Consider the following 15,008-nt stretch of genomic DNA (forward strand, 5'->3'; position numbering starts at 1 on the left):
TTGTGCCCCTGGGTACTAGAGATTAGGGAGTGGTGATGACTCTGTTTAACAAAGCACATCTTGCACCGCCCTTAATCCATTTAACCCTGAGTTGACACAGCACATGTTTCAGAGAGCACGGGGCTGGGGGAAAGGCCATAGATCAACAGCATCCCAAGGCAGAAGAATTTCTCCTAGTCAGAACAAAATGGAGTCTCCTATGCCCACCTCTTTCTACACAGACACAGCAACAATCTGATCTCTCCTTCCTTTCCCCACACTTCCCCCTCTTCTTTTCAACAAAACCGCCATCGTCCTCATGGCCCGCTCCCGATGGTCGCTGTCTCTTCGGAGCTGTTGGGTACACCTCCCAGACAGGGCGGCCAGGCAGAGGCGCTCCTCACCTCCCAGACGGGGCGGCCGGGCAGAGGCGCTCCTCACTTCCCAGACGGGGCGGCCGGGCAGAGGCGCTCCTCACTTCCCAGACGTTGGGCGACTGGGCAGAGGCGCTCCTCACTTCCCAGATGGGGCAGCCGGGCAGAGACCCTCCTCACATCCCAGACGATGGGCGGCCGGACAGAGACGTTCCTCACTTCCTATACGGGATGGCGGCCGGGCAGAGGCGCTCCTCACTTCCCAGATGGGGCGGCCGGGCAGAGACGCTCCTCACTTCCTAGACGGGGTGGCGGCGGGGCAGAGGCTGTAATCTTAGCACTTTAAGAGGCCAAGGCAGGAGGCTGGTAGGTGGAGGTTGTAGGGAGCCGAGATCACGCCACTGCACTCCAGCCTGAGCACCATTGAGCACTGAGTGAGCGAGACTCTCTGCAATCCCAGCACCTCGGGAGGCCGAGGCAGGCAGATCACTCGAGACCAGGTGCTGGAGACCATCCCGGTCAACACGGCGACACCCCGTCTCCACCAAAAACACAAAAACCATTCAGGCGTGGCAGCGCACGCCTGCAATCCCAGGCACTCGGCAGGCCGAGGCAGGAGAGTCACAGGAGCCCGAGGCAGGGAGGTTGCAGCGAGCCGAGATCACGGCAGCACAGTCCAGCTTTGGCAACAGAGGGAGACCGAAAAAAGAAGGAGAGAGAGACTGAAGGATGAGAGGGAGAGGGAGAAGGAGAGCTACAGTTCTTAAATGCTTTCTGACCTGTGTTATCTCATTGACTCTTTCAAATAATGAGAAAGGAAGTGAATCAAAATAGGAGATAGATTGGGGAAAACTTGAACATCTGACCAAGAGGAGTTTGGACTTGATCATAAAAGTAATGATGCTTTATCAGATGTGTCACATCACAGAGCAGATATTTACAGTCCAAAGTCCCTCCATAAATGATTGGCCTCACCCACAATGACTGGGTGGAGCCACCGAAAGAAAGGCATGGAGCAACACTTGTTCCTGCATCGCCCTCAAAAGAGCAGATCCCAGTTCTCTGAAGATAAATGGAAGGTAGCCATGAACTTCCCCCTCTTTGAGGTTTATCTTTCAGCACATTAGAACCTCAGAACAACAAAGAATTAGTAGGCTTAGCCTACTATCCTCCTATCCTTTCTCTCGTGTGCTAAAGTTCCATATAATATTACTGGTGTATTCCCTCTTCAAAATGATGCCTTAATACATTTATGTGGACCTCTCAGCCAGGAGTATGTATGTAGCTGTTGTCATTCCAAGACATTTTCGCTGTTCCCATTGTCTATTTCTCCTTCAGCTGTCTGAGCTCAGGGGCTTATGTTTTACACACTATATTCAGCTCTATTTCCAGGAAACAAAACTGGACTTTGTCCTGATCCCACACTATCCCTTTCTCCTGATCTTGTCCCCCACCTGCTGAGCTGTCTGTCCTGCTCACTGCAGGAGCACTATGAGAACCACGTGGAGTGGCCGACGGGGTAGGGCTTTGAAAAGTACAAAGCTGCCCTCTGCAGAAAACACCTTAAAGCAGAGGTCCCCAACCCCCAGGCTGCAGACCAGTACAGGTCGGTGGCCTGTTAGGAACCAGGCAGCACAGCAGGAGGTGAGTGACGGGCAAGCAAGCATTACTGCCTGAGCTCTGCCTCCTGTCAGATCAGCAGCGGAATTAGATTCTCATAGGACTGCAAACCTTATTTTGAACTCCGCATGCAAGGGATCTAGGTTGCACGCCCCTATGAGGATCTAATGCCCCCCACCCCTGTCTATGGAAAAACTATCTTCCGTGAAACTGGTCCCTGGTGCCAAAAAGGTTGGGGACCACTGCCATAAGGAGTTGGCAGATGAACCAGCTGAAGCAAAGGAAACAATTACATTATTTATTGCTGAGGCTCATGTTGTTTTTGTGCTGAAAAACCTCCAGTGACTCTCCTTTGCCCAAAGTCTGAAAGGGGGCCAGTTAATGACCTTTGTCCATAGGGAGGTGATAACAGCCTGCCTGGTAGGGCGCAGAGCCCATGTCCTCTCAGTAGCATTATGGGTGTTGCTGTAGGACCTGACCCAAAGAGAGATAGGTATCAGTTTATAAGATTATGAATAATATTTTCAAAACAGGGGGCTAAGGTGAGGCCTTAGTCTCATATCAGGTGACACCATAGATCAAAACACAGAAAAGAGACAGGAAGGATTTCAGCAGGTTGGAGAAGGAGATAGGCCTGTGGTGTGGCCAGGTGGAGACACAGATAAGTTGCAGTTTATTCTGGTAAAGACCTTTGTACCTGACATGCAGCAAGTCCTAGTCCTGATGGAGGGGGGATGTAGCCAACTCCCTAGTGCTAAAGCATTTTGGCTTTGCAGGCAAAAACCTACATTCAAAATCTAACTATAACAGCCTTGCAAACAAGCTACTTAACTTCATCAGTAAAGGCTCTGTCAAAGGCCAGGCGCAGTGGCTCACACCTGTAATCCCAGCACTTTGGGAGGCTGAGGTGGGCAGATCACCTGAGGTCAGGAGTTCAAGACCAGCCAGGCCAACTTGGTGAAACCCTGTCTCTACTAAAAATACAAAAAATTAGCTGGGTATGGTGGCGGGTGCCTGTAATCCCAGCTACTTGGGAGGCTGAGCAGGAGAACCATTCGAACCCAGGAGACGGAGGTTACAGTGAGCTGAGATCATGCCATTACATTCCAGCCTGGGTGACAGAGCGAGACTCTGACTCGGGAAAAAAAATAAAATAAATAAATAAATACAAAAATTAGCTGGGTGTGGTGGCACGTGCCTGTAATCCCAGCTACTCAGGAGACTGAGGTGGGAGAATTGCTTGAACCCGGGAGGTGGAGGTTGCAGTGAGCCAAGATTGTGCCACTGTACTCCAGCCTAGGCGACAGAGCAGTAATTCCAGCACTTTGGGAGGCCGAGGTTGGGCTGAGGTCAGGAGTACAAGACCAGGCTGGCCAACATGGCAAAACCCCATCTCTACTAAAAATACAAAAATTAGCCGGGCGTGGTGGTGGGTGCCTGTAATCCCAGCTACTCAGGAGGCTGAGGCAGGAACCCAGGAGGCAAAGGTTGTAGTGAGCCGAGATCTCACCATTGCACTCCAGCCTGGGTGACAGAGGGAGACTCCATCTCAAAAAAAAAAACCTCTGTCAAAAGATGTTCATGAGGTTAATGAAGTAACATACCTTTGTACTTTTTATTAAAGTACTATTACTAATATTCTCATAAAGTGCATATCATCATGCCTTGTGCTCAAGTTCATTTTTAACACATTTGTCTCCCCAGCTTGTGGACAGAGCTTTGTCTCATTGATGTTGTTTCTTACCCTCAGCAACAAGCATAAAGCTCCAAAAGTGTGTTGTGTGGAATTGTGCATTAATTTCTAGTTGTTTCATGTTTGTAAATCTCACCTTAACTGAAATCTGCTGAAGCTTAAGGGCAGGGACCCCTTACCCCCAATGTAATTATCATAAAACTGGGCACGCACCTACTGGAGCTTAGGGAGAAGGTTGTGCCTGATTAGAAAAGGTGTTCAAGTTGTGCTTCTCCCTTGTAGGGATTTCCCAGATGACCCAGGTGTGCAGTGGGACACAGAGCACGTGGCCAGAGTCCTCCTCCAGCACATAGAAGTGAATGGCATCAATCTGGTAAGGGGGCAGCTCCCTGAATGGAAAGCCTGAGGTCTTGGTCCCATTCACACCAGGTGGTTTCTGTAATTTTTCCTGTGGCCACCCTCCTACTTCCAGTCCTTCTCCAGGGCCGCTCTCTAAGGAGGCCAGAACTTCCAGTGCTCACTGTTAGTACCTACTCTTCAGTAGGTACTGAAGAACAAACACACCTTCTGATATCTTTACGATCTTGTGTGAGACTGAATAACTAAATTATCAGTGCTCAGATAGAGGCAGAAGTTTTTTCTAAACTGTGTCCTCCTTAAAACCCTCAAGCCCCCGCCTTTGTCCTGCCATCTAAAATTTCACGTCCCCCAGAGCCTGCCCAATGATTCTCATTTATACAGAACTTCACCTCACCTTTTACCAAGCATTTTCACAGAGTATCATTTTAACTTTAAAAGTAAAATTTGTGGCTGGGTGTGGTGGCTCATGCCTGTAATCCCAGCACATCGGGAGGCTGAGTTGGACGGATCACCTGAAGTCAGGAGTTCCAGACCAGCCTGGCCAGCATGGTGAAACCCCATCTCTATTAAAAATACAAAAGTTAGCCAGGTGTGGTGGCATGTGCCTGTATCCCAGCTTCTTGGGAGGCTGAGGCTCGAGAATCGCTTGAACTTGGGAGGCGGAGGTTGCAATGCGCAAAGGTCGTGTTACTGCACTCCAGCCTGGGTGGCAGAGCGAGACTCTGTCTCAGAAAAAAAAAAAAAAAGTAAAATTCTCAGTTTACGTTGAAGAAACTGAGGTTTTGCAGAGGCCAAGCAGCTTGTCGAAGGTAAGCAAGTGGTGGTGAAGCCAGGATTTTTAAGCGTTGATTTCTTCATTCCAAAAAAATATGAGAATGCATTCATACCCACTAAGGAAGAAAATTTTAGATGCAATTAGAGCAATAGCAGAGATTTGTATTTACTGCAAAGGTGGACAAACCTAGCAACACCAGTCTCAGCTCTTCTAGGATCAGCAGGACTGCTTAGCCCATAGTCAATTTTAAAGTTGCCAAGGAGGCTTACTGTCTACCACTCAAAAAATATATAATAATCCTTCATGAGGTAATACCTAAAATTCCACATTTAAAGCCTCACCATTTGGCTTAAGTTTTGATTAAGTTCTCATTAAAACATGAATCCTGCTGGCAGAGAAACATATTAGGCTTTTATTTATTTATTTATTTTTTTTAAGACACAGGTTCTCCCTCTGTTGCCCAAGCTGGAGTGCAGTGGCTGCCTCAGCCTCCCAAGTAGCTAGGACTATAGGCACATGCCATCATGTCCAGCTAATTTTTTTTTTTTTTTTTCTGAGACAGAGTCTCCCTCCCTTGCCCAGGCTGGAGTGCAGTGGCGGGATCTCGGCTCACTGCAACCTCCGCCTCCCAGGTTCAAGAGATTCTCCTGCCTCAGCCTCCTGAGTAGCTGGGACTACAGAAGCGTGCCACCATGCCAGGCTAATTTTTGTATTTTTAGTAGAGATGGAGTTTCACCATGTTGGTCAGGCTGGTCTCAAACTCCTGACCTCGTGATCCACCTGCCTCAGCCTCCCAAGTAGTGGGATTACAGGCATGAGCTACCACACCCAGCCAATTTCTAATTTTTTTTTTTTTTTTTTTTTTTTGAGACAGAGTCTCGCTCTGTTGCCCAGGCTGGAGTGCAGTGGTGTGATCTCCGCTCACTGCAAGCTCCGCCTCCCAGGTTCACGCCATTCTCCTGCCTCAGCCTCCCTAGTAACTGGGACTATAGGCGCCCACCACCACGCCCAGCTAATTTTTTGTATTTTCAATAGAGATGGGGTTTCCCTATGTTAGCCAGGATGGTCTCCATCTCCTGACCTCATGATCCACCCACCTCGGCTTCCCAAAGTGCTGGGATTACAGGCATGAGCCACCACGCCCGGCCTAATTTTTTTTTTTAGAGACAGGATGTTGCTGTGTTGGCCAGGCTGGTCTCCATCTCCTGGGCTCAAGCTATCCTCCCTCATTGGCCTCCCAAAGCACTAGGATTACAGATGTGAGCCACTGCACCAGGCCCTGAGAGCAGATTTTCATTGATATATTCATTGGACTGTTTTTGTTCTCTAATGACAGAAATACAACTGAAATTTAGTACACACAGGCCAAAACAGGCACCTAACTTGCTCACCCTGAGTCATCTAAAAGCTGAGCTACAGATGGGCCTCAGGTACCCTGACCCTACCAGGACTCATCTCCATCTTGCTCTGCGTGTTGGTTTTATTCCTTTACCTGGCTGGAAAAATGGTCACCAGCAGCTTGCAGGCCCCACACTCCCTGCTTACCCTTCCCAGAGGATCTGAGCATGAAAGCGGTAGTGTTAGATTCATGGGCTTAGGAATAATGCCTAGCCGTGCTGACTGGGGCTTGCCTTGGTTCTCTTACGCCTCCTCTTCAGCCCACACAGTTAGAAGTTCTCAGAGCCTCCACAGCCTCTATATGTAGACAGAGCTGAGGTTGGAGGTTGTCAGGGCCAGCCTGAAGTACTCCCTGGCACCTCATTTTCCATGCTAGTGCCTTCCCAGTCCCTAAATACTCTCTGTCCTCCCCTACTTCAGTGCACGAGAACTGCTGGTCTTCCAAATTGCTCCTGCTGTAGGATACTCTCATCTTTTTTTTTTTTTTTCTGTGAGACAGAGTCTCGCTCTGTCACCAGGCTGCAGTGCAGTGGCGCAATCTCAGCTCACTGCAACATCCAACTCCCTGGTTCAAGCGATTCTCCTGCCTCAGCCTTCTGAGTAGCTGGGACTACAGGTGCGCGCCACCACGCCCAGATAATTTTTGTATTTTTGTTAGAGATGGAGTTTCACCATGTTGGCCAGGATGGTCTCAATCTCCTGACCTCATGATCCGCCCATCCCGGACTCCCAAAATGCTGGGATTAGAGGCGTGAGCCACCGCACCCGGCCTACTCTCATCTTTTTAAACTTGGAATTCAAAGTCCTCTATAATCTGACCCTTACTGAAGTCCTGAACACTGGTGAACAACGTTGGTCTTTGCCGAGGGGCCAGATTTCTTTTTCAGACCATGTTGCAGCTGACCTTGACCCTGAGTATCTGAGGGAGGAGCTTTGGGGCACAGGCAACTCTGTGTGCCATTCTTGCTTTCAGAAGAGTCTCCCATGTTTGGGTCCCAGAAAAGTGATCTGTGGTCCAGGCACCCCTCCAGACCTTCTTCTCCAAGACGGGCTAACTTTGATGAGCCCTTTTTGAGGCTCTGGCAGTATTTGCTGTGTGTACTGCAACATATGTTGCTGCTTATTCTTGAAAGTGCAGACTATGTCTTGCAAACTAGACTAAGGCCTGTGAAGGCCAAGGCTGTGCTTGGTATCTTTATATCTCCAAGAACTAGAGCAGGCCCCTGGACAGTGCTCCTCACCAAACTGCTGCAGCTGTTAACTGCCAATTCCCTGCCTGGAGGTCTTTCCTGTGGTGCTGAGCTGCTCACACTCATTCAAGTGAGTTGACTTTTATTGTCAAGAGAATCTTCAATTGATTTAATTGCTATAAACAAGGAAATCATATAAAACAGCTCTTTACTAACAAATTTCTCTCTCTTTATTTTTTTTTCCCTGAGATGGAGTCTCGCTCTGTTGCCTAGGCTGGAGTGCAGTGGCGTGATCTCAGCTCACTGCAACCTCCGCCTCCCGGGTTCAAGCGATTCTCCTGACTCAGCCTCCTGAGTACCTGGGACTACAGGTGCATGCCACCACGCCCGGCTCATTTTTGTGGTTTTTTTTTCTTTTTTTGAGACAGAGTCTCGCTCTGTCGCCCAGGCTGGAGTGCAGTGGCGTGATCTCGGCTCACTGCAAACTCCGCCTCCCAGGTTCACGCCATTCTCCTGCCTCAGCCTCCCGAGTAGCTGGAACTACAGGCGCCCGCCACCTCGCCCGGCTAATTTTTTGTATTTTTAGTAGAGACAGGGTTCACAGTGTTAGCCAGGATGGTCTTGATCTCCTGACCTCATGATCCGCCTGCCTCGGCCTCCCAAAGTGCTGGGATTACAGGCGTGAGCCACTGCGCCCGGCCTACTAACAAATTTCTTGTGACACACTTGCTATTAATAAGGAAACTCAAGTTGACAGTACAGTTGGGAATAATTTCTCTGGCCTGCACTTAGTGCCATAGTAGAAGTATAGGATCATACTAACACCGTGGCCAGTGTAGCTATAACTGGCCATCATTCGAGCTGAGCATGGGTTTCCATTCAGCCCAGAAGTTTCAGCTGTACACAAGAGATGATGAAACAGCAACACAGAAGCACAGACAGAGGTGTGGAGCGCAGACTAAGCCATGGGGAGGGAGTTTCTCACCTGGGCTGCACCAGGATGAGAGCATAAGCTCTCCATCATCATCCAAAGCAAAGCTGGCTCTGCAGCCATCAATGCAGGAAACTGGGTTCTGTCTGGTCCCAGCTCTGTAGCACTGCAGGAACATCATAAAGACCATAAGGAATGGCAGACAGGACAGAGTTTTGAAAAGTACAAAGCTGGCTGGGTGCAATGGCTCACGCCTATAATCCTAGCACTTTGGGAGGCTGAGGTGGGAGGATCACTTGTGGCCAGGAGTTTATGACCAGCCTGGGCAATATAGCGAGACTCCATCTCTATTTTTTAAAAAACAAAATAAAATAAATGTTAAAAAGAAAAGTACAAAGCTACCATCCTTGGAAAGCAGCCTGGGGGATAGTAGTGTCTTCTCTGGGTGTCAAGCAGGCTAGGTCCTGGGCCTCAACCCTTCTACCTCAACTTTCATTCAATTAATATTTATTAAGTACCCAATATGGGACATTCACTATAGGTGGTGAACTGGGAATACAACAGTGAGCCAGAAGCACTTAGTCCCTGCTCCCATAGAGCAGGATGTGTCAGTACGGCACTATTGCGCATTTGAGACTGGATAATTTGTTGTGGGGGTTGGCCTTGTGCATTGAAGGATGTTTAGCCGCATCCCTGGCCACTACCCACTAGATGTCAGTAGTAATCCCCCTCCTCAGTTGTCACAATCAAAACGTCTCTAGGCCGCATGCAGTGGCTCACACCTGTAATTCCAACACTTTGGGAGGCTCAGGCAGGGGGTGGGTTGCTTGAGACCAGCCTGGGCAACACAGTGAGACCCTGCCTCTACAAAAAAATTTAAAAATTAGCTAGGTGTGGTAGCATGCACTTATAGTCCCAGCTACTCAGGAGGCTGAGGCTGAGGTGGGAGAATCACTTGAGCCTGGGAGGTTGAGGCTGCAGTGAGCATGATCACGTCATGTCACTGCACTGCACTCCAGCCTAGGTGACAGAATGAGACCCTGTCTCAAAAAAAAAAAAAAAAACCTCCAGAAGTTACCAAATGACCCGGGGGCAAAACTATCCTAGGCGAGAACCAGTGTCTTAGAAACCAGAGCAGCCCCACAGTTACCTATTTATTGGGGTCTGGGTAAGATTTTATTTGAACAAATACTTTTGCACTTTAGGAAAAAATAAAAGTGGATGCAGTTTTGTAAAGAATGACAGGTGCCATTGTCATGTACAAATCTGCAAAGTTCAGAGAGCTGAATACAATTTAGCTTAGCCCTACTTGCAACAGAAAGGGAGAAACTACAAGGTACAGGATGAGAGAAAAAACAGACTGGAGAATTTCAAAAGTGATGGAGCTGAATTTCATGTGACCCCAAATCCACTAACCAAGGGACTGCCCTCCAGCACCCTTCTGATATCCATCCAGCCAGAGTGCTAGCCAGCTCCACCTGATGGCAACATCCTGGGAGTTGAGATACTCTAGGGTTTTCTGCTGTACAGTTTTCTTTTTTGTAGCAAGAGGGGGTTCTTGTTCTTGTCGCCTAGGCTGGAATGCAGTGGTGCTATCATAGCCCACTATAACATCAAACTCCTGGGCTCAAATGACCGTCCTGCCTCAACCTCCTGAGTAGTTGGGGCTACAGGTGCACACCAGCATGCCCAGCTAATTTTGTTGTTGTTTTTTGAGACAGAGTCTCACTCTGTCGCCAGGCTGGAGTACAGTGGCATGATCTCAGTTCACTTCAACCTCCGCCTCCCAGGTTCAAGCAAATCTCCTGCCTCAGCCTCCCGAGTAGCTGGGACTACAGGCACGTGCCACCGTGCCCAGCTAGTTTTTTTGTATTTTTAGTAGACACAGGGTTTCACCAGCCTGGCCAGGCTGATCTTGAACATCCACCCACCTTGGCCTCCCAAAGTGCCGGGATTACAGACATGAGCCACTGTGCCCAGCCTCGCTGTACAGTTTTTAAACACTATCTTCACCTCAACCCAGCAAGGAAAGTAGAGCTGGCATTACTTTTCCTGATCTTACACATGAGGAAACCAAGACATTCCATGTTGAAATAACTTCCAGTAGTAAAGTTTTCTGACTTGCCCAAGGTGCTGTAATTAACTAAAGTTAGAGATAAAAGTAGACTTTGATCTCCCCCAACCACCACCCCACCACCCACCTTGTTCTGCATGGAAGGGTGGGATCAGAACCAGGTATTTGAGTTATACGGTTAGCTCTTTTTTTTTTTTTTTTTGAGATGGAGTTTCCCTCTTGTTGGCCAGGCTGGAGTGCACTGGCGCGATCTCGGCTCACTGCAACCTCTGCCTCCCAGGTTCAAGTGATTCTCCTGCCTCAGCCTGCCAAGTAGCTGGGATTACAGGCATGCGCCACCAGGCCCAGCTAATTTTGTATTTTTAGTAGAGACAGGGTTTCTCCATATTGGTCAGGCTGGTCTTGAACTCTCGACCTCAGGTGATCTGCCTCCCTCTGCCTCCCAAAGTGCTGGGATTACAGGCGTGAGCCACCGCACCCGGCTGGCTTTTAAACTATATCAACACCGAAGGGGTGAGATTCTTAGAGTGACAGTTCAGAGACAGTCAGGAGAGTAGGGGAGATGGAAACACCTGCTACTAATGGTAAGGCTCGGCTGCGACTGCCCAGCCCTGGGAAAACCTTTCTCTGCAGAGCACTTGATCCCACGGAAACTTGGCAGTAAGAGCTTTAAAAGGAAAGGGAGAGGGAAATGAAAGCAAGAGGCTCTGTCAGGCAGCTGCTCGGTTTTAACAAAGGAGGCCATTCCCATGGCACAACCCTTCTCTCTGTTATCAGGAGACCATGTTGAGATTACCCTGAATTCACCTAAACTGGTGCTGATTCTTCATCAGGTTCCCAATGATTCCTGAATCTCATGATGGCCAGAAGCCAGTCTCCCCATGGCCATGGCACTCTGAGAGGATGTTTGGTGACTGGACCTTGTGTTTTGTGGTTGTTTCCACTGTCTCCACCTCTTAGATTTGGTCCTCTTGCTAGGCCATAAGGTGTGCCTGTGCAGTAAAGTCCAGGGCACATTGGCCTAAGTGCTAACTCCTTCAAAGTTTCTGCTTTGTTTCCACAGCTGCATGTTTCCAGCCTGTGCTGTGCATGCTGGGTGGGAGGGGGCAACTTGAATGCAATAACTACACCTAGCACAGTTGGTAAGACTCTTTCTTTACTACCATGAAGGAAACCACATTTTAAAATGTGTCCCTTTATGTATCCTCTGGGCATTGCATATAGTTCTGTCATCAAAGGTAAGAATGATTTTAACCCCAGTGCCTGGTACAGAGTAAGTGTTCAGTAATGTCAGTTAGCTATTATTACAGTTGTTACCACAACCTCTAAAAATAAATGTTCGGCTGGGCACAGTGTCTTATGCCTGGAATCCCAGCACTTTAGGAGGCCGAAGCAGGAGAATCGCTTGACCCCAGGAGTTTGAGACCAGCCTAGGCAATATGGCGAGACCTTGTCTTTACAAAAAGAAATTTTTTTAATTAGCTGGGCCCTGTGGCACGTGCCTATAGTCTCAGCTACTTGGGAGAGGAAGACAGGAGTTCAAGGAGCCCAGGAGTTCAAGGTTACAGTGAGCCATAATCACACCATTCCAGCCTGGGCAACAGAGGGAGACCTTGTCTCGAAAAAAAAAAAAAAACAAAGCCTGGATGCAGTGGCTTACTATTTTTAAAAAGTAAAATAAAATAAAATAAATTTTAAAAAGAAAAGCACAAGGCTGGGCGCAGTGGCTCATGCCTGTGATCCCAGCATTTTGGGAGGCTGAGGCAGGTGGATCATGAGGTCAGGAGTTTGAGCCCAGCCTGGCCAAGATGGTGAAACCCCATCTCTACTAAAAATACAAAAATTAGCCGGGTGTGGTGGCAGATACCTGTAATCCCAGCTACTCAGGAGGCTGAGGCAGGGAACTGCTTGAACCCGGGAGGTGGAGGTTGCAGTGAGCCAAGATCGCGCCACTGCACTCCAGCCTGGGTGACAGGGTGAGACTCCGTCTCAAAAAAAAAAAAAAAAAAGAAAATTACAAAACTGCCATCCTTGGAAAGCAGCCTAGGGGGATAGTAGTGTCTTCTCTGGGTGTCAAGCAGGCTAGGTCCTGGGCCTCAAACCCTCTATCTCAACTTTCATTCAATAAATATTTATTGAGTACCCAATATGGGACATTCACTATAGGTGGTGAACTGGGAATACAACAGTGAGCCAGAAGCACTTAGTCCCTGCTCCCATAGAGCAGGATGTGTCAGTGCAGCGGCACTATTGTACATTTGAGATTGTAATCTCCAAATGCCTGTAATCCCAGCATTTTAGGAGGCCAAAGCAGGCAAATTCCTTGAGCCCAAGAGTTCAAGACCAACCTCAGTAACATAGTGAGACCTTGTCTCTACTAAAAGTTTAAAAAATTAGCCAGGTATGGTGGCATGCACCTCTAGTCCCAGCTACTTAGGAGGATGAGGTGGGAGGATTGCTTGAGCCCAGGAGGTCAAGGCTACAGTGAGCTATGATCATGCCACTGCACTACAGCCTGGGTGGCAGAGCAGGAACACTTAACCATCTCATAGATAACTAGATTAGTCTTCTTCTAGGGACCTAAAGAGCAAAGCGATAAAGTGAATATAAAAGCAGTTTGAAAAGTAAGTGACAGAAGCATGAAAAGTATCATTTTATATTAGTTCTTACTTGGATTCCATTGATGAGCACAAAACAGTAATCTGGTTCAGGATAGAAATATGAACATTAAGCCGGGCACGGTGGCTCACACCTGTAATCACAGCACCTTGGGAAGCCAAGGCGGGTGGATCACCAGGTCAGGAGTTTGAGACCAGCCTGGCCAACATAACGAAACCCCATCTCTACCAAAAATATAAAAAATTAGCCAGGTGTGGTGGCACGCACCTGTAATCCCAGCTACTCGGAAGGCTGAGGCAGAATTGCTTGAACCCGGGAGGTGGAAGTTGCAGTGAGTCGAGAAATTGCGCCACTGTGCTCCAGCCTGGGCAACAGAGCAAGACTCCATCTCAAAAAAAAAAAAAAGAAAGAAAGAAATATAAACATTAGGCCGGGCGCGGTGGCTCACGCCTGTAATCCCAACACTTTGGGAGGCCAAGGCAGGTGGATCACTTGAGTCAGGAGTTCGAGACCAGCCTGGCCAACACGGTGAAACCCTGTCTCTACTGAAAATACAAAAATTAGCCCGGCATGGTGGCACGTGCCTGTAGTCCCAGCTACTCAGGAGGCAGAGGTGAGAGAATCCCTTGAACCCAGGAGACAGAGGTTGCAGTGAGCCAAGATCGCACCACTGCACTCTAGCTTGGGGAACAGAGCGAGACTCCATCTCAAAAAAAAAAAAAAAAAAAGAAAGAAAGAAAAAAGAAATATAAACATTAATCATTAGAAGACTTTAGTTGAATTATGGCATTCCGTTGTTAAAATTCTTCCATTACTCACCACTTCTGTTGACTTTGTCAACATGGTAATAAATTGAGGCTCATGGTGGTAATTTTAAAGTTACAGGATCCTGAAATGTCTTCTGAATTATTAAAAAGTGTGTGTGTGTGTGTGTGTTCAGTGCCATGAACAGTGAAGTTAACTATGTACTTATCTTTTCAAATAAGGGATCCAGTAATGACTCTCAAGATGATCCTTCTAACCAGAGTGTTTGCTTGCCTGAAATATGATATTCCCTCACAGATGAGCTCTCCAGACCCCAGGAGAAAGAATAACTGATCGAAACTCATGTACTTGGTTGGTAGCTGTCAGAATAAGAGTGCAGGTCTTCTGATTCTTTTTTTTTTTTTTTTTTTTTGAGACGGAGTTTCACTCTTGTCGCCCAAGCTGGAGTCCAGTGGCGTGATATTGGCTCACCGCAACCTCCGCCTCCTGGGTTCAAGCGATTCTCCTGCCTCAACCTCCCAAGTAGCTGGGATTACAGGTGCCCACCACCATGCCCGGCTCATTTTTGTATTTTTAGTAGAGACAGGGTTTCGCCGTGTTGGCCAGTCTGGTCTTAAACTCCTGACCTCAAGTGATCTGCCCGCCTCAGTCTCCCAAAGGTCTTTTGATTCTTACACAGTGCTTCTTCCTGCAGCATAGCACACCTTCTCACATAGAGGATGCTTGTAAAGAGCATGGACTGTGGAGTCAGAAAGATCCAAAACCCAAGAACAGCTCCACCACTCAGTGGCAAGGTGATTCCAGCTTGGGCCTCTGCTTCCTGAACTTCCTCAGGTGTAAGATAGGGTTAATACTATGTCTTTGCTCAATAAATGTTAGCCACTCTTATTATAACAGAGGGCTTGCTGTACATGCAGTCATTATGCTTTACAGTTTAAAATACAAAGACCAAGAGTGAATCCCTTCCCAGCCCATTCCAATCCCAGTTCCAGGTTCCTTCATCCATGCAGGATGGTCACCTTTCCTTGGGGACAGCTTGCCTCTTTTCATCACCCCTAATCAACCATTCTATCTTTTCTTCAGTCCTTGTTGTCGTTTTTATATTTCTTTTATTATTCTGGTTAGCCTTATTATTATTATTATTCAAATTATTATTTGTTTTTTCTTTAATTCATTTGTGTAGAAATGAAATGTTGGAATACAGACTGAGCTTGTAGTTAATAAACAGAT

The 15,008-nt window shown here is 47.8% G+C and overlaps 1 protein-coding gene across 1 annotated transcript in view; it reads left to right on the top strand.

Annotated features, from left to right (window-relative positions):
* The window catches only part of PIGL (phosphatidylinositol glycan anchor biosynthesis class L), a gene marked incomplete at its 5' end in the record, with an annotated part of 116,049 nt that overhangs the window by 80,301 nt on the left and 20,740 nt on the right, over positions 1-15,008 (top strand). Inside the window, one exon of the mRNA XM_009251331.4 lies at positions 3,949-4,039. Within this exon, the coding sequence (XP_009249606.3) occupies positions 3,949-4,039 (91 nt within the window). The remainder of the gene's footprint in view (positions 1-3,948; positions 4,040-15,008) is intronic.

This window comes from Pongo abelii, chromosome 19 (assembly GCF_028885655.2).
Source record: "Pongo abelii isolate AG06213 chromosome 19, NHGRI_mPonAbe1-v2.0_pri, whole genome shotgun sequence".
Lineage (NCBI taxonomy): Eukaryota > Metazoa > Chordata > Mammalia > Primates > Hominidae > Pongo > Pongo abelii.